This window comes from Macrosteles quadrilineatus, unplaced genomic scaffold (genome assembly GCF_028750875.1).
Source record: "Macrosteles quadrilineatus isolate MER2022 unplaced genomic scaffold, UCM_ALF_1.0 Scaffold_8__2_contigs__length_117827958, whole genome shotgun sequence".
Taxonomy (NCBI): domain Eukaryota; kingdom Metazoa; phylum Arthropoda; class Insecta; order Hemiptera; family Cicadellidae; genus Macrosteles; species Macrosteles quadrilineatus.
This window is the reverse complement of record NW_026542601.1, coordinates 31,975,846-32,003,761: the sequence shown is the minus strand read 5'-3', so window position 1 is coordinate 32,003,761 and position 27,916 is coordinate 31,975,846. Positions and strand designations below refer to the sequence as shown.

The following is a 27,916-nucleotide window of genomic DNA, read 5'->3' as shown; positions in this document are numbered from 1 at the left end:
ACGGATAGTGATTAAATCAATGGGAAAGAAATGCATTGCCACCTACAAGATCTAGTGTGTCTCAGTTTCTAAGTTCCAGGGTTTTCTAGAGTGATACCTCCAGTGACGGTTCCTTATAAAGAAATTTATTAGCTGATGGTTTCAAAGTAGAATGTATCCTTATTCCTAGTTGCTACTAAAGCACTTGATCCTCTTGGGGTACACCACCTCACACCTGTAAGAGTTATTTCCTAACTCATGATTAAATATGCAGTCTCCTTCTTCTTCAAGTCCCATTTTTCTGTGTCCCCTTTATCTCGATCTTATCTTGCTGGGGCATGCCAGCTACAAAGCACTTCATCTGAACTTGACGAACTAATTCGTACCCCAATAAGTAAGACCATAAGTATGCTTGGATATTTAAAACTACAACCTGATAAATGGCTGCAGTCTAACAATCAGTTCCTCCTTGGAAAGGTGCCAAGTGTTGTCTTTCTTACCTCAGAGAGTTTCTCATAGTCAAAGAGCAGGTGATCAGTGTTTCCGCAAATCTTTAGCACTTCCTGCACAATGGTGCACCATCATACAAACCTGTTGCATATGTTTTCTGAACTGACCCTGTCCAGTAATTAGTTCTACTATTTGTCTAATTCTTCACCTATCCAGCCGCAGAATGTCCAGGCAACCTGGTTTGAAGGCGAAATTGAATAAGGCGAAGGAAGGGAATAGTGAGCTTACTTACTTAGGTGCTTCAGGCCATCGTCCAGAATGTGATGCAGTTACCTATGACACGATGGAGGTGCACACAAACTTACGTGAGATGCCACAGAAAGGTTGTGGGCCATACAGAGTTGCTACTGAACCAACATTTGTCAGTTTGTCAGTAGCTTTGTTACTTTCAATGCCTGAGAGTCCAGGCACCCAACAAAGCATAAGATTCTTCCTACACAATTCCAACTTACACAAAGGTGAGAAGTCCCACACAAACTTAAATTCATATGAGTTGGGAGCTTTCAAAGTTACCTTAATCTGAGGCCTATTACAAGTCCAATAAAACTCCCGAGAATACTCTTGCTGAGCTTCATGAAGGCTTCACCTCACTCCTAGTTAGGTTTACTAAGCAGTTTCTTAGCCCACAAAAATCCCAAAATGGAAAACCACCTTGTACTTTTAATTTCTTTGATCTCTTTGAGTTCACTTTGACCTATACTTCAAAATAAAACAAATGTATTATTTCATACCTTATCTTTATTTTTGTTTATTTCACTGAAATCCCAATCAAACAAAATATTTCAACATTTACACATTACAGCTGTTTATGCAGGTTTCAGAAAAAAACTTTAATATAAAATAAATAAAAGGTTTTATTAAAAAAATATCACAGTTTTAAGTCATTCAGAGTCCGATTCAATGACGTAAACTTTATGAGATTTTCCTTCTTTTTCAGTCTCGGATCTTTTTCTCTTTGCATTGTTGGCAGGTTTTGGACAGGAAGATTTATTTTCAGATTTGTTACCCTCGCAGGATTTCTCATCCACACTTTTACCTTTGATTGTCATGGAGATTACGTAAGAAGGTTCATCCACTTTATGGGACAACTGGCCTGGAAAGTACAGTAAAATCATTAGGTATTTCCCAAAAGTAATTGATTAAAACACATAAAGTCACGACTTAAAGTAGTATGATGCTTAATTCCATAAATCTTTCCTGAATTTAAAGTAACCTTTTTCTAAAGAATTTTCTCTGCTCATTCAGTTTATATGGAAAAGTTTGGCAATAAAGTAATCTGAAGAATGTTGACTTCTTTGGTACTTACAAAAAAATTTAGCACAAAAGTTATGTCAAGTCATTAATATCAAAATATACTTGAATTGGGTAGCTCTGACAGGGGTTTGGCACAAATAAACCAAGAATCCAACTTTATCCAAAGATAGTAGGAAGAAAAAGTTCCAAACAATATCAATAGTGATGACTAATTTGTCTGGGTACCTGAGTGGTTATAGTGCAAAGCAGAATCGATTCCCGGACCCAGATGCCCCAAGAAAAGATAAGATGTACAGGTTTACGACTGTTCCTCAGATAAAATGTACAAAATGTAAATTCCAATTTATAATTTACCCAAGATATTTAGAAAATTAGAAAAGAGATTCCAGAATTTTATGAAACTAAAATCAATTTTTCAAACTAAATCTTGAAATTTGTTATGAGTAATTTTGCTCCCAAACTCTCTTTGTGACCCACCTCTCCTGATATAACTGATGGTAGAGTAGGGAGTGAAGTGGAAATCCTCCTTAAGATAACCGTTAATGAGAAGATGGGCGAGAATGTTCTCGGCCGTGTCTCGTGAGAATGTAGGAGCCGAGACGCCTGACAACTTGAGTGCAGGCGGACCTTTACCATACCAGGCATCTAGGATCTTCTGAGCTATAAGGAGAGATTTCATGTTAAAACATCCAAAGATTTATCTATGCATACAGTAGTGGCCAAGTGTGATATTTGGTCTCCGTTTTATCGGTCCTCAGTTTATTCAGCTTCTTTTCAGAAGTTGAAATCAAAAAGTATTCCCATGGCTCAGAGAGCTTTTGCTGAGTGCGGCCATACATTAAGAGAGCGGCAATAACTATTTGTGCTCGTAATACAAAGAAGATTTTTCTTACTAGCATTAATTTGATTATCATAAAACACAGATTAACATTTTAGGTAGTCTATAAAATGAAATTTAAATTATGTTATCTTTTTTAGGTTACGTAATTTTTTTACCGGATGTTAGTCGTATAATAGAAACGCTAACAGCAAAATCAGTTCAGATTTAGCGAGCTGGAATCAATAAAGCGAAACTGAGCTATTTTTTGTTGAAACAGCAAGTCGATAATGCAGTATACGTGTTGGTGGACTTGATATATAGGCTACAACTCCTACTGTTTACAGGTCTGTAAATGTATTGATTTCCATGCAGAGTAAGGAAAATAATAACCCTATCCAAAGACACGTAAATTTATCGAAATGTCAAAACCGTAAATCCACTTACCAGTCATTTTAGTGTCGGACGCTGCTGCTTGTGCTAGAAGCTTGTAGATGGTGCGACAGTGTTTGGTAACGTCCACTTTTTTTGGCTCACGCGGGGCACGACAATGGTCGCACATTTGGTTACAATCCGCACGATCCCACACCTCGTCAAAATGGGAAGCAATCATTTGTCGTCTGCATCTGCAAATAATGAGTAAGAAGCTAATTACAACCTGTGAGTGAATTTGGCAGAAATAATCGTTTTATTAATGTGTTTTGTAAATAATTTATAAATACCGCAATGTCATTTATGTTAAAAAATAATTTTGACACATATGTAAACTAAGGGACTTTACACTATATACACAAAACATTAGAATATTCTAATCTCTAATGTTTTGTGTATATAGTGTTAAGTTTTCCGTTTCCTGTGCCAGTTTGGACTCTTTCCCATTCAGGCAAGCCTGCTATCCTCTCAAAAAAATTTAAAAACCTAGGCCCTTATGCTCTATGTTTATGTTACACCCTTAAGTAAATACATTTTTTTATAATTAAAATTTAAGCATGTCAAGGCTGTTCAATTTTTAACAAGAATAACGGTAAAACTTGATTATATCACAAAAATATGATTCCTCAAAGTAGATTCATTTAATTCCAATTTCAATTTCCAACAATATTTTTTTAAATTTTTTATACTCCTTGAATTTAAAAAAATATATAGGCTACTTGCATATAAACACAACAATGTGCTACTTTGGATATGCAGTAGACTATTTGCCATCAATTGAAATACTTGTACCAAAATGACAATAACCAAAAACATCTGGCATAAAAACATTGTAGTGCATTGTAGTGTGATTTAGAAAAGAAAGTGAAGTGAATGAATAGAGATGTGATTTAGGGTTAGGAATAGATTTCTATAAAACAACTGGATAGTGAACTGAAATACTCAGAACTTACTATACAGGTTTACATATCTTATGTCTTCAATCCTAATTAAGTCTTGGGGAACTAGTTTAGATACAACAGTTTTATTGTAAACCCTCTCGCTTCTTGAAATCACATTTTCGTCGGCAATACACACAATCTTTGTGATACAATTTATTACCATAAACAAATGCGGGTCTGGCCATAACACGTGCGGTGACGGACACCACGATACAACTCAAAATTAGAACTAGGCTCGTATCAACAGCACCGCTGCAACCATACACTACATACCATCATGTTATCATTTAAAAATTGATTCAGCTTTATCAATACTTACTCGATTCCGATTGAAATAAAGGGTTCATCATTGCACTCATCATGAAAGTAGGGAGATATTGGTACGGTATTATTTAATTCAGTGTCAAGTATAGTTTACAAATTATTTTGATATCAAATCAATTGCCGCAGTTTCATGCAGATTACAGATGTGTAAAATAATTGAAAATCAAGCTCCTGTGTCAAAGATGTAGCGTCTTTTTTGAGTGTGAGCATGGTAATACCTTAAGAGGTAAAGTGTAGAGAGTGACAGTTCAATAAGTTAGGAGAGCCAAGTGGGTCACCAAAAACCCAGCACAGAGCGAGCGATCCAGTTGTAGTGATAGAGATTGATAGGTAAAGGCGGTATAACTGCTGTAATTATACGATTGATCTACAAATATTAGGCATTAGTGTTCATTAAATTAGTAAAACAAATGTAAAATGATTTTTTTACAAAACTAATGCTCCCTTCTTTTCAATTCAAATTTTAAAGAAGAAAAACAGGTTTTAAGCAAGCTTGGGGTTATTCGAAACTGAGGTTCCACTGTAAAAAGATTTAATCAAATCGCTTCAACATCCTCATTAAGTTTGCTACCAATGTTCACCTGTAAAAGTCCAAACAGTATTCCACCATTCCGTAGAGACATTGCAGCCCAGTCTGTTGTGTAAAGACCATTGTGCTGAGCCTAAACACGTCTGCCAACCTGTAGAACAAGATACACTCGGCAGGCTTGCCATCCCGACCAGCTCGTCCACTCTCCTGGAATACAATGTAATGGTCAAATTGTGTTAGTGGTATTTTTTTGTTATTTATATTCACGAACGATTATATTCATCGTATTTAGAACCAAATTGGTCTTTGTCAGTCCGTCGCTGTGCTGACACCGCGTTGTCGTACGACATAGTAGTAATTAGTGTTCGGTGCGTCGATGTGGCGACGTACACATTGGTATACTTCGTGTACTGGTAGATCGACACAATGGCATCTTACGAAGGCCGAAAAGCAGTAGCAAGCGACGGAGACAGTTAGCGTGAGAGCCCTGGACTTCTCAAGCTGTCCTAGCGAACGGAGGTAAGTTTAGGCTAGGTGACCCTAATCCGAACCAAACACCTCACAAAAACACAGTCAACAAGTTTTTAAAATAACTTAAGTTTGAGCCAAAAGAAGAATTTGTTTCACGTCAGAATAGTGTTAAAGATTTCAAACCCATGAATTGAGCTGTAGAATAGATTTTTGAAATGATAGTATCCTAAAATTGTGTCATGAATGTATAGGCCTATTACTCGGTAAACCTTTTTGAGGGATTTTAAATCATCTATTTTTTTGGAGGGTAACAAACAGTTTTTTAGTTGCAGATTCCACAGCCTCTTCCACAGCCCCCCCCCCCCCCCATGTAAAATTGTGAAATGTGAAAAGTGCTAAACATTAAATCAATCAATAATTCCTTTATCTTAATACTAAAATTAATTATTAACAAAATGCACTTGTAGGTCTATATGAATGTTGGAAACAACAATAACTAAAGCAATATACATCTAGATATGTTTACAGCAACTTCTTAAAAGCCAACTATAAATGTTAATAGTTTTATAAGTTTACTGTGTAACAGAAAGGTAACAGCTATTACAACAAATCAATGGATAGAAAAGATCCCTAATTCTTTATAGCATTTTTGCAGCAGGACCTTGAAGTTGGTTTTCAAGTTGTATAATATGGCACTTGGCAGGCTATTGACAATGTTTGTTTCAGAGCAATAAGAAGAAAATTCAATGGTGGAAGCATCATGTCTAGAGCATTTGTAAGTGCGAATGATTATACAATTTTACAAACTTTATTTGCGTAGATAAATAATTGTTTATTGACCTGATAGAAGTTTTCCATGGACTTGCTGAGTGCATGGTGTATAACAAATCTAACATCAGGTTTATCAATGCCTAGTCCGAAGGCAATTGTAGCGACCACTGCTTGGTACTCCCCCGTCAGCCACTTCTGGTGAACTTTACTGCGCAGAGCTGCGTCCAGGTTGGCGTGGTACCCGCTCACACGCAGATCTCGCTTTCTGTGTACAAAATAGTTATAAAGTCAATCAACATTAGTATGTAGTTCCATGTTGCTAATCTCAGAAACTATTGACAGATTCTACTTTAAATAATTCAATACTGAATGCCGAGCGATTCTTGTAACTTTATCTGGACTACCTGTTTTGACTCTTATGAGTCTTATTCAGGTCATAAATTAAATTGTTGTCAATATACGCAATGGCCCAGACTACAGTAGAGACAGAACCAAACAAAGCCTGTCACGAAAGGCACCGCTGATGAGTCACCTGCATGGATCTCTATCAAAATCAGGTGACCTACGGTCAGCCTGAGTTACAAGTGAGCGGGTAGTGGTGGAGGGGGAGGGGCTGGCTCCGAGTGTGTCGCCCAGGTCCACACACCACAGCTCCTAGCCTGAAGCAACAAAACCACACGGACAATACACATAGTCGGGTGATTGCGGTGAGCGGTGGTGTTTCATTAACAATTTTGTTAATTAAAAGATAAAACATCAGTAGATTTGGCAGGATAAAAGTATCTACCAACACAATGTGTATTAAAAAAATGGTTAGGAGAGAAAAACATCCGTGAACATAAGGATCGGTTTTACAGACGGTTTTAGGAGAAAAGGGTATCTCAACCTCACAGGCCCCTAAACTTCGCGTGCCCCCCCGCACCGCGGGGTCTGTGGGGCTGGCTGTTACGCCACTGTGTTTTGAAAGTAACCTACAAACAATGGTGAACAATTTAATGAAATACCTACTATACTCCTTACTACCACAAAACATTCTAAAATCCAAGGGAGCTTGTGAAACAGGTACATAAAAACAACTACTTTTACTCAAACCAAAACACAATTAACTTATTATTAAATTTTTAAATATTCAGAAAGTGATAAATAATTTATGATTTTAAATGTGCTGTTCAATCTATAAATTTTGAAACACTGTAAATTCCTTTGAAGGAATAGTGGAGACTGTAGTAAAGCCATCAAGCTATGTAATAAAGAGTTTTTTTTGTTTTTTTTTTATAGATAGAGAGGAAAATGCAATATCTTGAATAGGCTATTGATATATATATATTTTTTTTTATGTACATAGCCTACAACTAAACTATCCCTACAACAAAAAAACTCCTAAACCTTACCTTAGCTGCTCCCTTAGTTCTTCACAGTCCTTGATGGATGTTGTGTAGATAATACCTGATTGGTTGGTAAACCTGTGTTTCAGTAAGTCCGCCAACTCGTCTACACATTCATTCATCGAACTCGGTTTTGGCCGCACCTGAATCATAAAGAGTCATTAGTTTCATTATAGAGGAAGAAGGAAGTTGGATACACAACTAACTTTCCTAAGTAGAGAGTTCCTGTCAGTTGACAATAGCTTAACCATATGTAAAAGGTTCACAACACAATTAATTTAATATTCCACCTTTACGAAGGGGCTTCTTCAGAAGGAGTGAATGGTGGCTACTAAACTGACTATGTATGGCCTGTTCCTAAATCAGTCTAGCCAAAACATTATTTTCTTATTAAAATATTAAAACTAGTCTTTTCCCGTTCATATGTATTTTTCCGTCATATGTATACTTTGTACATAGACAGTGTCATGGACATAATATAGTTCAGGTAGATGACCATAAATTTGAAAAAGTAGACTCTTTTAAATACTCAGGTGTTGTTATTTCTAGAAAAAAAAACTAAAGGAACAGAGACTAAGGCCTGATTTCACCAAATTCACGCTAACAATGGTTTAGTTAATCTTTGGTTAAAACTAACTGATGATTTAAACCACAGTTAAGGAAATCTGGTTTTACGAACGAAAACCTGTCAATACTAATGCTGGTTTTATAAACGAGAGTTTAGAGTAAAATCCAGGTGGCGGTGGCAGTAAACTGTCATATTCCGGGCTGTTATGGGAGCAATAAGTAAACATAACCTAGAAAATAAATAGGTGTTTATGAGGTAGTGAAAACAAAACTGGAGACAGCAAGATTACATGTATGCAATAGATTCTGAGCAACAATAGAACGAAAGAACAACAGAAAACAAGTATAAATAGCTAAACAATTAATATGAGTAAATAAAGGGAGAGTAATGTTGATGAAACATTTTTAATTGAGGAACAGAGGATTGAGTTTTGCTGTTGAGTCAAGACTCAAAAATCTAACTTTGTATTGTACATTTGAAATAGTGAGAAAACCTGAGGCAAAAAGAGTTACACAAGAACAAGATATAATAAAGATACCATAAAAATGATGATTTTCTATAAATACTAGCAGAATAATGACAATTTAGGTTTAGTTATTGTCCTTTTTACTTCTGACCGAACTAAATTAATTGTTTGACAGACAGTAGGGTTAGGGTTACTCAAAACCGGGAAAAGGAAAAGGCAGCCTATTTTTTCGAACAAAGAAAAAAGTAGTTCAATAATGTAGGTAGAAAAACACTTTTTCAGCCGGGAAAAAAGAGTGGCTGATCACATACCTAGAGATACATCTTTACTAAAAACCTTGTGAGATGACCTAAAGAAAAGGGCAAAACGTTTTGATAATTCATATCTAGTAATAAAATTAGTTTCGCCTTAGTTAAATCATCAAGCTTTTCTCTTACACACCTAGTTTGGCGAACAACATAGGCAACTATTCATCACTATCACTTTCAAAAGCTAATTCCTATTGTATGCTCTTCTAGAATTTGACCTTTCCATATAAACTTAAAACTTAAAGCCAGCTGATATTTACTTGACGAAAGATTAAAGAAGTTAACCGGTCAAAATTGGGCAGTTAATTATCTAACGACAGTGGTGAAATCCGAATTTGTCAGTTAAGAGCTAACTGCAGTTAGAGCAAGGCTTAATGGCGGTTTAAGTGTTTGGTGAAATCTGGCCTTAACCTTAGGCTACTAACGGATTTTTATTTATGCAACAAACTCTTATCTTTAAAATTACTGTCACATAAAACCAAAATAAGAATATACAAAACCACGATTAGTCTAATATTTCTTTACGGGGCAGAAACATGGAAATTAAATAAAAAGATAGAAACAATTTTTTCATATTAAAAAATAATTCTTGCCAATTTTGAAGAAGGAGAATGGAGGAAAAGACACAATACAATAATATACAGTTATTCTAAGTTTCTTTTGACCATCAATAATTTTTGCTTTGTTTTGTATTTTTTGTCCTAGGACGCTATACACGAGCCAGGGATTGTTTTTCACATTACTAGACCTAGGGGTTGCGGCATTATCACTTAGATCAAATTCACAAGTGATTTGGCAGGATTTGAACCCGGGACATCAGGGACCCAAGTCCCGCGCTCTAACCACTAGACCAGCTCGCTCCCCCGGACCATCACTAATTAATATGACTAAATTTAGGTCAGCGTTGACTGTCACCTCGTAGTACAAGTTGGGCCGATTGAAGGAGGCTTTGAACACAATACATCCCTGGATGCCCAACATCTTCTGGACATCCAGCGTAACCTTGGATGTAGCAGTGGCTGTCAGCCCCAGAATAGGAACATCTGGGAACATCGACTTTAACACTCCCAGGAACTTGTAGTCTGCAATATAAACAAACATATTGTGAAAATATTACTTACTTATTCATTTATTTTTGTCTCTTCTTTCTATGGGAATATTACTTACAAAATGTTTTGTATTTTTTTATTTTTTTATACAAAATACAATCCTATTAACACACCTAATATGTTAGCTTAACCCTATTACCTTGGTATGCGAGAAAATCAAATTGATTGTCATATTTGTGTTTCAACGCCATTAGCATTTTTAATGATTTTGTACAAGAACGGTCCAAACCAAAATTTTTTTATCGTTAGCATAATAAATTCATAGCCCAGCAATGACATCAGGGTCCAGAAACGATCTCGCTTGTAATTAAACCAGCAGCTTCCAGATTTTTTTTATTTTTTCTCTTAGTTTCGACGCCAGGGGCATTTTTTTACCAGAGACAATGTCCAGTGTGTACTGAATTACGCTTTCAGGGAAAGTGGTCCAGTCTTAAAGTTATACCAAAAGGGACTTTCAAAACTCATATTGCCTCTGGCCACCATATTGTACCTGAAGAAAACTCTCTCTTCCTCAGTTGAAAATGCTGTCAGTGACAGTGAAATAGTCTAATGTTTTGTGTATACACCCAAAATATAAAAACCTAGATAGTGTAAAGTGTTGTGTCTCTTGTGCCAGTTTGGACTCTTTCCCATTCAGTCCCATCCAGACAAAAATCCTATAAGGGTAAATCTCACTGAATGATAAAATTTAAGTCCTTCTTGCCAAAATAAAAAAAATAAAAATAATTTTTAACTATAGTGTATTGTTTTATTTCTAACCCCACCTGCCTTTGAATTAAACATAGTTTAAGACGACAATAATTATTTAATTTTATGTAAAATGCCTTATTCAACAGTAAAACACCAGTCGTTCCTTGTCATTTACTGCTCCTCACAATGTTAAAGTATAAACAAACAATTCAACACTGCTCCAGTTGAACGAATTAAACAGTTGTAGAAGACAATACGGTCTGCTGTTCTAGATAATTGACAGTTCAAAGAGATCAAACAACAAAATATCATATTTTTGTTGTAATTGTGACAGTCCTTGGAGGACGGTATACCAAAGACGACTAAAATGGGAACGGTTATAAAAAAAAACGCGGGAGAATTTCCCGCGTCTGAGGTTGGCGACAGTCGTACTAAGTTGTAAGTTGATTTGGAGAGTGATTTGAAGTACAAGTGAGCAACGGTTTCCAGCAAATTAATAAATAAACAGGTAAGAATCATACAGTACCTTAATTACGCATCCAGTCGTTCCTTCACATTATTATAAACTTCGATGCTAGGAATAAAGAAGAACTCTGTTGCGTAACAGTAAATGCCGGTCCAAGACATAACCTCAAATTCTTATGCTCCCTACTTGAAGCGTTTGGCGGCAAAACAAGGTTATGTACGAAAACCGCCAGTCGTTCCCGCGCCAGTCGTTCCTGATTGAACGACCGGCTATAAGGAACGACTGGACCTGGTGCGGGAACGACTGGACTGGGAACTATTATCGTATTTGATCCCATTAAATTTCATATTTCCTTTGCTTGAATAAATGCATTAGTCAATACTTGATGAACCTCTATACAATAGATTACATTGTTAAACATTAAAATATACTTTGATAGTATTTTTTTTAAATTTTGGACGCAAAATTATTATTGTTATTTTAACGAACAGAATTGCTTATTTCTCCTAATAATAAGGAAAATAAAACTTTTCAGGACACAAACTGTAATTTTTTTTTCACAACTCTAGTAAACTTAATGTTTTGTAGTAATTTTAGGCTTTTTATACTAATACGCTAATACTTATACGCGTTTTAGGCGGTCACTTCAAAAGTTGTTTTTTCAGGGGGACTTGAATGGAAAATGGCCAGAACTTCAAAGGAAAGCTCTGAGAGGCAGAGGGAGCTATGGAGAGCCAGCAAAAGAAGGCAGAAAGAGAAAAAAACCGAAGAGCAGAAAGAAGCTAAAAGAAAATATGACCGCGAGAGGATGGCGAGATTGAGGGAGGAAAAGAAAGTCAAAAGAATAGGGGACATGAACCCTAGGGAGCAGCGGCAAATGAGGAAGTACTGGCGGAAGAGGCGACAAGAGCAAAAGAAGAAGAGAGAAAATGAAGAAATGCTTCAAGATACCCCAACGAATAGTGTTGAAGAGGAGTCAGCGCAGAAGAAAAGGGGACGCAAACAAGTCAGAAGAGAAAAGGCAAAAGTCTACCGCGTCGTTAAAAAACAAACTGAAAAAATCAAAGAATTGGAGCGTAAAATCGCGAAGTATAAAAAACGATTGCATAGAAAGAAAAAGAAATCTTCTGTGGCGACGGGCTCTCCCTCGCCGAGAAAAGAGCTGAAAGAGATCGTAGGGAGGGAAAAAGTATCCCCTCATATCAAAAAACAATTATTTTTAGGTCTTACTCTTAAAAAACAGATAGAAACACAAGTGAAACAAGTAGCAAAAACAAAAAATAAAAACCAGATTTTACACAAAGTGATTGGTAACAAGGTGTTTAAAAAATACCGCGTTCAGAAGTATTTTAAGAATTTGGTACCCTACGCAGAAAACAAAAGACTTTCAGATCCTCTCCCAAGTACGTCATTTGAAAACACAAGACCCCCCCCTAGAAAGATCCGTTACAAACTGTCTGACACGATCGCAAACTTTTTTGAAGACGACAGACACTCCAGGATGTGCCCTGGAAAAAAAGACAGGGTGAAGAAAGGTCATATTGTCAAACAGCGGCGAGTTCTTCTTGAGACCGTTGACACACTACACAAAAAATTCATGAAGGAAACCAACATTAAAGTTTCCCGCACAACGTTTTATCGCTCACGACCATTTTGGGTAAACTTTCCTAAAATGGCCGATAGGGACACGTGCGCTTGTATCAAGCATTCTAATATGGATTTACTGGTAAGTGCCCTGAGAAATGTCAAAGCCATTAAAACACGAACATCTAAAGAGTTGTTAGCATCTTTAGTATGTTCTATAGATAATGAAAGCTGCATGCTTGGCCGATGTGAAAAATGTAACAAAAATGAAGTAGAATTTCATTATGAAGATGATTTTACCGTTAAATACGCAAAATGGTTAAATGTTCATGAGGAAAGAATCATAAAGCTGAAAAAGAAAACCATAAAAAAAACTGTGAAATCTATTCAGAGGAAAAAAGTTTCCGAAATGAAGAATATATTAAGACAGGAACTTGACACTTTTAAAAAACATGTGTTCTATCAATATCACCAAGCAGCTGCTGTTAAAGGCAAAACGACGACCCTAAAATCGGGAGAGTTGATTTTTAGGATCGACTTTTCTGAAAACTATGTTTGTAAATACGACAAAGAAGTCCAATCTGTTCACTTTGGCGCGTCAAAAAAACAGTTGAGCTTGAACACTGGTGTTATGTTATCCTCAGTAGGCGGGAAAATTAAAACCGAGTGCTTCGCTACTGTGTCTGATAATGTTGATCATCAGGCACATGCAGTTTGGGCTCACATGAAGCCTGTACTAGAAAAAGCTTCCAGCGAGTTCCCTAACGTTGACACTGTCCACTTCTTTTCTGACAGCCCAACAAGCCAGTACAGAAACAGATTTAACCTCTTCCTGTTTAAGACCATGATGCCCCAGTACTTCCCAAATCTTAAAAACCTATCTTGGAACTTTACTGAAGCGGGCCATGGTAAGGGTCCAATGGATGGCGTGGGGGGGACCTTAAAGAGAGGAGCAGACCAAAATGTTCTGCACGGAGTGGACATAACGTGTGCGCATGATTTTGTCGAAGCTCTTAAAAAAACACACACAAACGTCACTCTTTTTGAGGTACCTTCTGCAGATGTAGAAAGGCTAAAATCTGTGGTAGCAGACTTGAAACCACCAGAAATAAAAGGTGTAATGAGAGTTCACCAAGTGACTTTGACAAAGGGAAGTCCCATGTTCACTCGTACTTTATCCTGTTTCGAATGTCCTCTTGATGCTGCTTGTAGTCACTACCACTTCAGCAAAATTACTTTTGACATTGACACGGGCAATAAACAAAGGCCGGTTATTGCTGAGAAGAAAAGAAAATTACTTGTTGAAGAGGTTTTCACTTCATCAGACGATGATGACGACCAACAGCCGACTACATCATCAGCTCATCATGATGTGAAGGACTTGAAGTCAATTTATCCAGGCATGGCTACCAAACCAGTCGTTGAAAGTGAACTTACATCGGGTGTTCATGTAGTTGTTGAATACATGATTGAAAAAGGTAAAAAATGTTCTGATACCAAACTGTATATTGGCGTGTGCCAGAGTAAATTAAGTAACCAGGAAATTGACGTTTTGTTTATGAAAAAAGTTCATGATGGCCGTGATTTGTTTGTGATTTACGAAACAGATCGTTACTCAGTGCACTTAACTCAGATTAAGGCCATATTACCTCCACCAAACATTGTAATGAAGGGAATCCGCGAATTTTATGAATTCTAGCGCAGCACCATTTGTGACACATTCCTGTTTGTTCTGTTTTAAAAATGAAAAAAAATGTGTCAAGAACTTGTTAAGTATTTAACTTTGCTGCTTTAGCTTCTATTTTCATTTATTTTGAACCTTAAGTACCGTTACATCAATGTTTGTGATGTAAGTTTTGTACCGAGTAGGCCTACCTCATGTATATATTTAATCGTTATTTGTTTTGTTTTTCTATTTAGTAACAAAAGTTTTGTACCGAGTACCTCATGTATATATTTAATCGTTTTTTTTTTTTTGTTTTTCTATGTAGTAACACATAGGTGCAATAATTACCAAAGAAACCAAAAACTGAAAACAAAAGCTTGTGTAATTATTTATATACAAGGACTATTTGTAAAGGTATCCAGTTCCTTGAAGACTAATTTCACAAACAGACACACTATATAACATTGTATTGCATATTTACCAAAATACAATAATTTGTTTTATTCATAATATGTTATGTTAATATTAGATGTCCAATGACTATTGTATTACAATTTGAATAGTTATTTGTATTCTTAATTTTCAAAATGAGTAGTTATCACGCTAGTGAAAACAATCCAATGTTTTGTAATCCAAAATGTCAATAACACATTCTATAGTCAATACAATGTTTTCGTATTCTCAGAATTTGTTATTATTATTCTCTACCCATAGAATAAATTTAGTTGCAGGTGTAGTAGGCCTATAACAGAGTCTGCGTTAATCGTTCACAGTCTAGCAGCGCCAGTCGTTCCTCATCTCGGCCAGTCGTTCCTTGCAAGTTCCAGTCGTTCCCGCTCACAAGATCAGAGATAAATCGCTATTTTTTCATCATAAATTATTCTTTATGGAATTTTATTGTTCCCAATATTTCAGAGTTCGCTCCTTGATATAAGTTTCATATAACTTCGAACCGCTTAACATTTAATATGAAAGTTATGTTTGTCAAACCAACAATTTTAGGTTAGGTTGAGTTTGACTGTTAATATATTACTTTAAATGTATTAAATATATTTTTTTTTTACTTTAGTTAAACTGTCTATTACATTTAGATTTGGATTTAAGATCCCACTGAGTCTAATTTATTGTGTATTACTTTATATTTAAACATTATGTTACGGGAACGACTGGACTTTATTAAGCGTCTCTTCACCTAAAAACACATAAAAAATCTAGAAATAAGTGAAATTCAGCTCTGCTGCTTATCAAACATTGTTCCTGATGAAATAACAATTGGTGCAGGTAAGTAATAAAGTGGAAAAACAAAAATTATTTAAAAAATTTTATTTTGTTGATATTATATTATTCAGTGAGATTCACCCATAAACTCATTTTATGTTGTGTATGTCCTCCGGCACCCAAGTCCGGAACAATTTGTTATTATTGTAATATAATATAATAAGTTATGCCTTCCATCACTATTCGATATATTTATATTTATACATAAATACTGTACTTACAATGACAAGATGGTACCGGTAGATATATTACACTTTCACTGGCAGAAGTGTTGAAAGGTGTATTTTTTTATTATATTCCTAAAACAGCACCCAGGCCCGCTATTATAAACAGGCAGACTGGGTATATGCCCAGAGAAGCCTGCTGAATGCTCCCCAACCACCGCTCACCCGCTCTAGGAAAAAGAGGGCGCTGCTTTTGGGTTTGCTCAGGGCTCTACTGACCCTTAACACGGCCCTGACAGCAATAACATGGGTGCTAATCAAGAAATTATTGTATCCCTGTTTGAATGTAAAAGTAACCATTTCTAAACTATTGTCTAAAAAGATTCCTTGTTTGTACACTAAAAGTATCTTTTTGGAAAAATCGGTTAAAGATGTTGGTAAGCGCCGTAAGGTTAGGTTTTCTGCTGGGCTACCCTAATAGTCTATTAGATTTGCATTGTTTGTTTTGGCGACGTACCTAACCAAAGTACGCTCACCTGGCCTAAAGTCATGTCCCCACTGAGAGCAGCAATGTACCTCGTCAATGGCTATTCTCGCCAATCTACCCGCTTCGTAAGCCTTCTGAAGCTTGCTCATGAAGCGTTTGCTCTTGGCTAGCTTTTCTGGTGTAGCATATATCAACTTCAGGGCCGATTTGGAGTCTGTCATTGCCTAAAAATGATCCGCCAAAACTTAATTTACAGTATTATCAAAATCATTATTTTCACCTTGACACAGGGATTGAATAATTTCTTCATTATCACACATGTCTGTACTATTAGGATTAATACATTTTTCAACACTTATGCTGGTGTATGTGTAACATAGCTACCGTCTTGTGAATTGTAAATTTTTATAAGCAAATACATCCAATGGTGATGGAATGGAGACTTTTGATATATTCCTAGAGACACAAGTCTTCTTTTACCTTAATACAAAGTGAAAGGATTAATAAAGCCACACAAGTCATCAGTGTTATTCTCGCTTAGTAACGGCTACAGTAGCTGATAGCTTAAGACTATCAATACAACTAGACATTCCATCCCCATGTTAAATTTCTAGCCAGCTTTTTTTTTAAAACCGTTGTAGTTGATGTGAGCCACCTACAGATTGCGCTGATCTAAATTACTAAATTCTGCCGAATACACAATCTTTTTAACCAAGTCAAACACAGGGAATGACTTATGATGAGTTATGGCAACTGTTATGACCCATCAACCTGGTCAGCAACAAAAAAAAACCTATAAAATAGAATTTTAGACACTAGCGCATTCTGTGACTGGCTCACACAACTACCTACATTCTTATTAATACAAAATTTGCTACAGCTGGTCCATAGGCCTATAGATGGGAAGTCTAATGGTAGAACCTAATAAGTCTCTCATAGGGATTATAAATATGACTTGCTATCAAGGTGGAATTCTAATAGAGGTCGGCAATTACATTGTGATAAGTAGTAGGCCTGCTGATTGGGGGTAGTACACAATCGAAGGCATTTGACGACACTTGCCATGGGTGATTTGCTATTGAGGGTCTTGTTATTGAGGTTTCATCGCAACTTTCTCTAGTTCTTTTGCCGGTTTTAGATTCATCTAACTAACCTTAAGTTAGATTTTATGGGTCTATAAAACCACCATACAACCTGTATCATTGTATGGGTCAAAAGTATGGGCAATGTAAAACCAAGCTGAAAAAAAGCTGATGGTGTTTGAAAACAAAATTTTAAGATGCATTTATGATCCCATAAATGAAGATGGAATATGGAGAATACTCACTAATAAAGAGATTCGTGAGCTATACAGAGACCCGGACATAATAGCCCAAATCAAAAGCAGAAGACTCAGGTGGGCAGGCCATATCGCAAGAAGAGAACGAAATGCAACAGTTAAAGTGATAAATAAAGGACTACCAAGAGGAAAGCGGCCCTTGGGACGACCACGATTTCGCTGGAAGGACCAAGTGGAAAAGGACTTGAGAAGATTGGGGGCAGAGGCTCAATGGATGCAAGATAGAGAGAGATGGCGAGGCATAGTTGGCGAGGCCAAAAACCTTCTGAGGTTTGAGTGGCCTAATAGGTAAGGTAAGGTAACGAACCTTAAGATGTAGGGTTAATTTCAATTTCCCAAAGCAGATTTTTTAAAAATTTTTTAGAAGAGCCAAAATATCTCTAAATCTTTGTGCAGGAATTTACAACTACTCTTAAAAAATATATTTAGGATTTTAGGGATGCTTTCTACCATCACAATTCCTTGTGTATGTCTATACTACTGCCGAATCAGCTGGTGTTCTGCTTGAGGCGGTATTTTTTCTTTGAGTATTTTATCATAACTTACCTGCATCAGCCGGTTGGTTTCCGTCTTGTCAGACTGTGAGTGAAACATTCCAGCATCAATGTTGAGACGTCGGAGAGCAAGCACCTGGTCCTCCATTAGAGATAGGAGAGGAGATACGACCAGAGTGAACCCTGTGAAAAACAATAGGTCACTTCCATGTGAAAATTAATTTAGCTCTAGATGATGGCTGTAATAAAAATTGTTAAATGTTATTGTTTTCTGACAACAATATTGAAAAAAAACTAATTTTTGGAAAATGTTACATCTTTTTCTTATAGCCTAAACCGATCCTGTAAACCGGCCTATACTTCACCCTCAATATTAAAATATACCTAAAAAGATTAAGTCAGCAAATATAGGGGACAAAAATACCCCAATTAACAATTATTCACCCATTTATGATTGAAACATTGCTACCAACCTTTATCGACGACTGCAGTTAGCTGGTAAGTGAGACTTTTCCCACCACCAGTTGGCATGATTAGGATGGCATCTTGTCTTGACATTGTTGCATTCATTGTAGCCAACTGATGAGCACGAAACTCTTTGATCTTGAACACATCTCGAAGAGCTTTTAATAGTTTGTCATGCCAGGGGTAATCTACGTGAAAAACAAAACAAACTGATAAAAATTTAATATTCAAATGGAATGGTATACCTAAAAGTTCAAACTTGAAAATATATACAGTTTAATTCTGTTCACAAAAGGTTTACTATTCTTTATTTAAGTGACTAATATTATTTCTTGGTGTTAACTTTAATATTGAACATTATTTACTAACTTTTTATCTGCTCATAATAGTGGACTAGATTAAAAATAAGACATGGATTCAGGATTCATTGGTGTTAAAAACGTTGGATAAATAACAAAAGGATTAATGAATTTACTGTAGATTAACTTTTTAGATAAACTAACCGGTTCGATCCCAGTTTTGGTCTGCTAATGATTTGCTTTTCTCTAAATTCATACGATCTTTCAGTTCTTCTTGAAAAGCGATTAATTCACTCTTTCTCTCTGATAGTTTTTGTATCTCTGAACATATTTGTTTCAACTCGTGCTCAACTGCAGCAAGCCTTTCTTCATCTGAAATTTAGAGAACAATGTTAGATTCATAGTGCTATATTAGGTGCTTATGATGATACAACGGTTAGTATGAAACGATGGTGCTCAAGAACGAACTAAAACTATCAAGAAGATATACGTAAAGTTAGAATGTAGACTACTAACTTATAAATTATTGTTTTTGAATCAACCCATATCACAGAATCCCAATGCTCAATGATCTAATGAGTTTATCACTTTAAAAAAATACTAGGACTAAATTATTTATGGTAAAAAAGCTGAGCTTGTAAAAACTTATATTTTTTTTTGTTTCAAGGACCATAGATAACTGTAGCAAAAATATTATTCTTAAAGCATTTTTATTTTTAACCAGTAATATTACATGTTTGAGCATTACATCTTCAATTTTATTTGTAGCAAATTTGCTATATTTCTTGTAGGCCCAACTCAGTTCAGCATAGAGCCCTGAAGGGCTTTTTTATTCATAGTTCAATAAATGATCTTTATCACAATGTCTGTCTTGATGTGTAGATGTACTTTAATACTTTACATTGAAATGGCGACCATACAAAGGTAGGTAGTTTAAAAGCCAGGTTTTAATGGAGATAAGTGTAGGATGAGTGTACCGGTACATGAATGATACCATCTTATTTGCTTAGCACTGATCTTATTACGGCTATAAATTGTGAAGGCCTAGACACATTTTTCAATATAGCATCCAAATTATTTGCGGTAAATAAATTGGTCTAAACCTAGACAAGATTTAAGAAATCATATTTAGACTTAACAAAAATGTTACCAGGTTGGACTCTGAGCTTGTGTGGAGTGACCACATACAGTAGAACCTCGTTAATCCGAACTAATTGGGACCGGGGGTAGTTCGGATTATTGAATAGTTCGGATTACAGAACATATTGTTGTTTTTACATAACAAAGCTAGGGAAAAGTGAAAAATGCTTTATAAATTAAAATACAGTGTTTATTTAATACAGTAGTAAATATAGGGAATAAACAGTACTATAGATTACAATTTACAAGTAAATATAGTGTGTATATCAATAAAAACAGTAAACAATGAAGAACTACTGTACTGTGAATTGAGTACAGCAATGAGGCGTTCGGATTAGTGGACGTTCGGGTTACAGGGGTTCGGTCTAAAGAGGTTCTACTATATATACGAAGGCTCCTTGTATACTCTGTGGCACCCCGCTTGCCGCTGCGGCTGGCTAGATGCACGTCAGCGCACATAGGAGCCCCAGAAACGTGCAGCCTCTAGGTGCATATGGGACCTTTTATACTCAGCGGCATGCCACAGCGGTGCTGTCAAGTGCTGCCAACTGATAAAAAAACTCAGCCCAGCTCGGTACTGCCTTGCCTCCCTCATTTCACTTTCTGTTGCCAGGGTGGTAGGTGGTTTTGTTTTTCTTTCCTGTGCATGAGTTTACTAAATTTGTGTATGCACAATTACGGAATCAACTACGACTGATGTCAATATCGCACATAGTATTAATTCTGATAGCCCCTGTAATACGTATAAATGAATTTATAGGCTTACCTCCCTCCGTCAGTAGTCCAAAACTGTACGTCTAACTTCAAACAATGTTGTTCAAAGCTGACATGTTTTGTTGCAAATGTGCAGCATCTTTAGGTCAAATGCTTTACGTCAAAACATCAAAATAATTTACACATACAGTACTTAAACACGACACAGGACACTTAATAACTTGATAGCATCATGACACGGCGCAGCAGCGGTTGTAGCCTACTTGCAGGTGGACTAGAAAAAACGTAAAGCTGACATTTGACGTTTTAAAGCTCCACAATGTTGCATTTGCAAAGAAACATGCCAGGTTTGAACAACATTTTTTGATGTTAGACACAATTTTGGACTACTGACCGGTAAGCCTATAAAGTCGATATCGGACAGTTTAGCCTACGGTATCAACAAAATAAAATCAACACATCTAAACACAACTTAGTGGTGAATAGAAATTCCTAAGTTGGGAGCCCTGACAACACCACCTATGCCTTGTCCGCCACAAAACATGCGGCAACCACCGTCAAACGCAACAGCGTGCGGCAGAGTATAGCAGGGGACTAAAGCAAATAAAAAAACATTTAAAATTGAATAATGGAAAATTATGTGTAATCTGACTAGCTTAGCCATAAAAGACCCCATTTTACAACTAGGTAGGCCTAAAGAGTGGATCCTAAACAATAACCTGCCCCTCTTGCCCTCTTCTAGGAAAATCTAGGCTTAGGCCTAAATCAAGGGCTGTCTCCCGGCACAGAAACAACACTAGCCTATAGACCTCTTAGGGTGAAAACATAGTGGAGTGGCAAGACTAAATTGTAGCGGAGAGCGTAGCTGAGAGTTCTTTCACCCCTGATGATAGCGGCACTGCACATGTACAGTACAGTTTGGGGTCAATACGTCGCCTAGTGGATCGCCCATGTAGCGAGTCAAGACAGATGAATTAGGCCTACAGTACTTTTGAATTTAGGCTACTTTAAACCTGATTTGGTACTTTGGTATGATGCGGAGGCCACCCTTATACTGCGCTGCAACAGTTATGTTAGGGTGGGTTATCATAATATGTTTGTAGGACTTTCCTCGTTTCATTATGAATAAAAAAACACCAGATCAGATGAGATGAGGTGAGCATGCGCATCACCTGTCACCGCCTATATCTGATGTGGCAGCTAGAGGCGGTGACGCATTCAACTCAATCCTCGCTAACATCGCTGCCTTCTGGGAGGCATATCTCAAAGGCCGCTAATTGTAATAATGTCAAATTTGGACAGTAAGTCAATTAAAGTACGTTCTTTCCATTTATGATAACCCATTCTAACATAACCGCCGCAGCAGGCTGTATAAGAGTGTCCTCCGGATAATACCAAATTACTCTAGATTTAGGCTATCTATCTTGAGAATATAATTGTACTGATTTTGTAAAGTAATTGATGAATGGTGAAAATAGTTTAAACGGAAATTAAATAAAAGAAGCGTCTTATAACACTTAAAACAGTAAGTTAAAACACAGCAAAGTGACCATTCATTGAAAAACTGCCTAGGCCTTCATAGCCTTTACATTATATAATAATAAAAATTTCATAGATATATTTAAATATAGAAACTTTTTTTCACTATACAAACTAAGGAAAAAAACTGAAACAGGATAAATTGTTTATTAAATAACTTATGTCACTTAATGAGATAACTGTTACACCCTTTTGACAAGATTAATTACACAATACCATTTCATGCATCGTAATTTACATTATTCCTTGTTCCAAACAGGATGGCGTTCATGAACTGACAAAATTAAAATACATTTTATAATCGGTTTGACTCTTTACCAAACCCTCAAGGTAAAGCAATCGCAGTGGAATATCGTAGCGGAGAGACTTACGTGTAGAAGCAGACGTACCCGTTACACTATGTTATGGCGCACCAAGTTACGTACATGTATGATTTTAAAACCGCTAAGCTACACTCTCCGCTACGCTCTACAACTACTATGTTTTCACCCTTAGCCATTGATCATATCTCAGTCTGCCACACTTTTAATAACTGCTACTTAAACCAAAATTCCAGTGTACCGGTAAGTTAAGTTACTGGTTGTAACTTAGGCTTGACTTTCTCCAATGCAGTAGGCCTACATTATAACTAGGGCCTTCCAGTTTTACGGGGTACACTTCCATATCTGTTGGCACAAACAACCTAATGAAAATATCGATCGATATAGGCCTATCTTTTAGGTTAACCTAACCTAACTAAACAAACAAATTAAACAATCGAATAATCAATATTACTCATTCGGTTGTTTGTGCCAACAGATTTGGAAGTGTAACTGATTACCTTCTTCTTAGCCTGAGACCAGTAACACACTGGATAAGCTGCGTCCAAAATTATTTATATATATACATATTTACAAATGCTATTTACTATTTACAGAACTTCCAAGATGGAGTTATAACGTGTCACGCGGATGGCGTGGACAATGGTCTACTGTTAAGTTATCCAAGTTTGCTTTGAACAACTCTTTCAAGCTGTAGTAGGGCTGTTCTCTCATGAGGCTCTTAAGATTTGAGGCAAACTTGTTACCCTCAAGGTGCTTGATTCCGTCAGGGAGATTATTGTAGAGCTTTAGGGCCAGTTGGTACCAACGGGCCAGTTAGTACCCGTTTTAGGCAACATTGTTCTTTTATGCATGATGTTAGAGAAACTCAAATTCAACTTAAGTAAATTATAGTAAACCTGCTGTTTCGAAAAAACAATTCTTTAGGCCTACAGAGGCCTAGGCAACCATTATAGTCGGTATAACTTAAAAGTATCAGTGTCGATTTTAATTTTATTGACATTTACAGTATATTATAGGCCTAGGGCTAGGTATATTTTACGTATTATTGGCCTGCATTATGATATTAGTTTAACACTGTTTTTCTTTAACTTAACATTAAACAAAACATAGGTCTAGGCTACGTACCATTACACAGGCCTTCTAGTTCATTTTCCATTTTAGGGGTTACGTTGAACCGAACTTACTGTTGTACAATGACACCAAAATAATTATTTTGGTTTTTTTTAATTGGTCCAAGAAGGATGTATTAATCCAGTTAGAGTTAGAGTAAGATAACATTTACATCGCTGCTGATCAGAATTAATTAAGGTTCTTTGGTTTGAGTTCAGTCAGGGTTTGTTTTTGTTTACCTAATGGCCAATACCCAAACCCAACGAACGAACGAACTGACGGACGAGACGACAGTCGGACAGTCAAGCCTGGAAAGGTCGATTCACACACATCAGTCCAGTCACAGTTCCGTTACAGTCCAGTCACAGTACAGTCTCGCTCAGTCCCAGTCCCATCCGCATTTCGTCAGTCAACTGCCCGTAGTTGGTTCAGTCAGTCACTTCACAGTTTGATGTTACTTTTGTATAGCCTAATATTATTTCATTTCTATTATAAAAGTATATATCGTTGGTATTTTTCAAAAATTGTATTATTTTATTCCTTTTTTTCTGCTGTATCCATCCACCAACATTCCTAATGTTGGACACCACTAAAAATATTTAACAAGTGCCTAAATAATCTAAGAGCAAGCTGAGAACTACTGTACTAGTTTTTGGTCGAACGAAGTTGTTTGTACAGAAAACATTTGATCTATAGCAATGATATTATGTCTATCTATAATGTAATTACCTATGTGATAAGATAAATTTATCTCAATGGCTAACTTTACTACGGAAGAATTAGCTGTAATAGCAATAGCCTTAGACGAAGAGCATATTGAAAATAAGAGCAAAAGACGAAGGATCTGGGTTAATGATTTATGGAAGAGAAGGGAAATTGATGGAGAGTTCATCACCTTATTTAAGGGATTGATGGACGATGAAACTAAGTTTTTTCAATATTTTAGAATGTCACAAGAAACCTTTCATATTTTACTTGGTAAAGTTGAAATGCATTTAAAAAAACAAGACACACACTGGAGAAAATCAGTGACGCCAAAGGAGTGTCTAGCTGTATGTTTAAGGTTAGAAAAACACCAAAATTATAATACAGATTTTTATTAAAACACAATAACTATTGTAATTAAATCAAACTAAACATTATAACAGCATTCTAAACCAAAAAGTAAACTACGACATGTTAATGGTTCATGATCCGTAAAGCTTTGGTAGTATTTCTTCAGAATACGCGATTCTTTAGTTGCGGCAGTATTAGTGTCATCTATATCTATGTAAACAGAATCATTAGAATGTGAAGGTGTTGCAGGGTGGCGTAGACTGGCAGCACTATCAGAAATTTCATAAGGTTCTAGTTGTGCTGTGATTGTTTTAAGTTCATATTTTTGAACTACGCTGAATATTTCTGATTTGGCCATATGCCAATTATACGGAGAAAGATTTTTTAGAGATGGCGCCATTGCATCTAAAAAAACGTTAACTGGATGTTCCATCGGTTTTGGATTTTGTTTATCTTTTATAAGAAAGTCCATCAATTTGGAAGACGCGCTTTCTTCATTCGGGTGAGTGTTCGTTTTCTTCGTGGTTTTCGCACAAGGCTTTGAGGAAAATCGAAAAGTTGAAGTTGAAGCATTGTTTTTTTGGTTTGTTAGTATTGGCTCTTGTTCCTTTGGGGTTTCACTCTCTATCTCCAAAAAAGTCTCTTCAGTCTGGACTTCAGTTGCACATGGATCGTCAATGTCTACGTAAAAAAGTTCGAGCTGCTCCTCCACTGTAGGCCTATCACAATTTTGGTATTCAATATTACTAATAGTTGCTCTTTCATCCATATACTTCTGTAGGAAGCTCAGTTGACTGGAATACTTGTATAGCTTTATCTTCTTTGCTGCTTGACCACTTTTCGTTGCAGTTCTTTTCAATGATTTTCTGTACGTATCTCTAATATTATTCCACCTGGCTTTGCACATTCCACCTGAAATAAAACGAAACCCTTTAGTGTTATAGTTTAAGCTTAATATACACTTACTTAGGTGTTAAAGAAGAGTCTTTATCACCTCCTGAAAAAGGGCAGAACATGTCATTGACTTTAGAAACAGTTTGTCGAGACTGAATTTAAACAGTTTCCTATAAAAATAAATCCCTTTTCCAAATTTAAATTGAATCGTTATTAAATTTATGCGTATGAATCAGCATTTCCTAAAAAAAATATATAAAAAATAATATTTATCCGACTGTTAAAAGTCTAGAAACGACGATTAGCCGTTAGAGAAATTATTAAGGAAAATGTTTATGTAAGGTAAATGATTCTAAAAAAATATTTATCTTTAGATCCCAATCTTTTTGATACCGTACCGTAACTAAAAATTGACACTCCAGAGATAAAAACTAACCGAGTGACACCTGCAATGTCATTGCGGATGTCACAGATTAGCGTTATCTCTTTTGAACAGATAAGCGATCCTTTCTCATCGAGTGTATTATACTGAGATATTTATTATTATTCTAATCTCTGAGTCACTTTGTCTTTCACTGCGTATATTTATGTGCAAAATTACGAAGTGCAGCACTTTTCAATTATTTATATATGTATATATATAATATATACATATGTTATGTATGTATGTATGTATGTATAAGAATGTTTCATCCCATTTTTGTCCCATATCTTTTTTCCAGACCGTGTGTGATGGAAACTCTTAAGCAAAATTAATACTCATAACTAACTGTGTGTGTACCATTATTAATACTTTAATACAAGTATTAATAATGATGTCAATAATAATAATAATGATTATTATATGGCGACAGTACAAAGTAGCTATTTTAAGCCAAGTATAAATGAAGATGAGTGTAGGATGAGTGGCACGATCTTGTAGTCTTGTTACATTACCTTATACATAGGTTACGATTTCAGGTATCTCGCTACAGGGGATTCCCTACGAACCATTTCATTTAGCTACCGCTTGGGACACAGCACAGTATACAGCATTGTGATGGATACTTGCAAAGTAATTTGTGACACCTTGCTCAATGAAATGATGCCAACCCCTACTGAGGACACGTGGAGAAGTAATGCTAAAGAGTTCTACACACGGTGGAATTTTCCGAATTGTTTAGGATCCATAGACGGAAAGCACGTTGTAATTCAAGCACCACCAAATACTGGGTCACAGTATTTCAATTACAAGAAATCTTTCTCAGTGGTCCTATTAGCCTTGGTAGACGCCCAGTACAACTTTGTTATGGTTGACGTGGGTGCTTACGGCAAAAACAGTGATGGAGGAATTTTCTCCAGTACCAACTTTTGCAAGGCTGTTGAGAGAGAAGAACTGAGCATCCCAAGTAGTGAAAATTTGCCGCAGACGACCATGGAAGTGCCATACGTCATGGTGGGGGACGAGGCATTTCCTTTAAAGACCTATCTGATGAGGCCTTATCCCAAAAACGATTTGGACGATGAAAAATACATTTTCAATTACAGATTGAGCCGTGCTAGAAGGGTAGTTGAAAATGCTTTTGGAATTTTGTGCCAGAAATTTCGTATTTTTAACAGACGAATTCAAGCTGCCCCAGAGAATGTAGACTTCATTATTTTGACAACCTGCATCCTTCATAACTTCATTAAAAAATATGATAAGGACACACACAACAATGAAAGAGTGGAAGACATTGAAGTAACGGGAAGCTCGTCGATCAGCAACTTGCCAAATCAAGGTGGAAATGCGAGGAGGGATGCTTTCGAGGTGAGAGAAACTTTCAAAAGTTATTTCAACTCGGAAGCTGGAATGGTTCCATGGCAGTGAGTGAGAGTGAAGGGAAATTAGTTCTGAAACAGTGCAATTAAGACTCCGTTTTTCCCAAAACTTGTAAAAAGGCTGAAATCAAAACTTAAAATCAAAGAACTGTGACCTAAACCATAAAATAATATCTTGATCAACGGTAAAGAAATGCAATGACCTATAATAGGCCTACTGTTAGACAAATGTAAATATGCAAATAAAAATGTAAATATCATAACATAGCTTTAGGTCCACCAACAGTTTCTTGTTAGCCTATGTTTTATTTTAAGACCTTCTAAACTGTTAACAAATTTAAATTAAAAGGCAAGTGTCATAAACTCATAGCTTTAAGCCTAATACCATTTTCTTGTGTTGCCTCTTTCAGTATTTATGAACTGTTAACAAATGTAAATAGCATAAACTTATAGCTTTAGGCCCACTACCATTTGCTTGTTATGTTTTATTTTTTAAATATTCTTAAGTGTGAAAATGTCAGTGCTTAAAGCCTAATAACATCTT

General features: G+C 36.2%; 2 protein-coding genes across 2 annotated transcripts; one reads left to right on the top strand and one right to left on the bottom strand.

The window, feature by feature from the left end:
- Positions 1-1,346: 1,346 nt before the first annotated feature.
- LOC128999930 (ATP-dependent DNA helicase Q1-like) lies at positions 1,347-23,847 on the bottom strand. The gene is made up of 12 exons (XM_054426716.1): positions 23,638-23,847; positions 19,001-19,168; positions 18,506-18,685; positions 18,085-18,215; positions 16,249-16,423; positions 9,671-9,837; positions 7,420-7,556; positions 6,098-6,293; positions 4,839-4,993; positions 3,008-3,186; positions 2,221-2,403; positions 1,347-1,582 (listed from the first exon to the last, which is right to left on the bottom strand). Exons 1-12 carry the CDS (start codon positions 23,666-23,668, stop codon positions 1,371-1,373), a joined length of 1,914 nt encoding a protein of 637 aa, XP_054282691.1. The 5' UTR covers positions 23,669-23,847; the 3' UTR covers positions 1,347-1,370.
- A 2,740-nt stretch (positions 23,848-26,587) lies between these two features.
- LOC129000300 (uncharacterized) lies at positions 26,588-27,421 on the top strand. The gene has a single exon (XM_054427262.1). The coding sequence runs from the start codon at positions 26,612-26,614 to the stop codon at positions 27,419-27,421; it is 810 nt and encodes a 269-aa protein (XP_054283237.1). The 5' UTR covers positions 26,588-26,611.
- Positions 27,422-27,916: the final 495 nt, after the last annotated feature.

What these genes read in the sequence shown, in the direction of transcription:
- LOC128999930 (XM_054426716.1), bottom strand. Translation starts at nt 23,668, where the DNA reads ATGGAAAATGAACTAGAAGGCCTGTGTAATG. An exon ending in ACTAGAAGGCCTGTGTAATG is followed by an intron (nt 19,169 to 23,637) that starts GTACGTAGCCTA and finishes TCTAAATTTCAG; the next exon opens with ATGAAGAAAGGCTTGCTGCA. An exon ending in CCAAAACTGGGATCGAACCG is followed by an intron (nt 18,686 to 19,000) that starts GTTAGTTTATCT and finishes TTTTTCACGTAG; the next exon opens with ATTACCCCTGGCATGACAAA.
- LOC129000300 (XM_054427262.1), top strand. Translation starts at nt 26,612, where the DNA reads ATGGATACTTGCAAAGTAATTTGTGACACCTTGCTCAATGAAATGATG.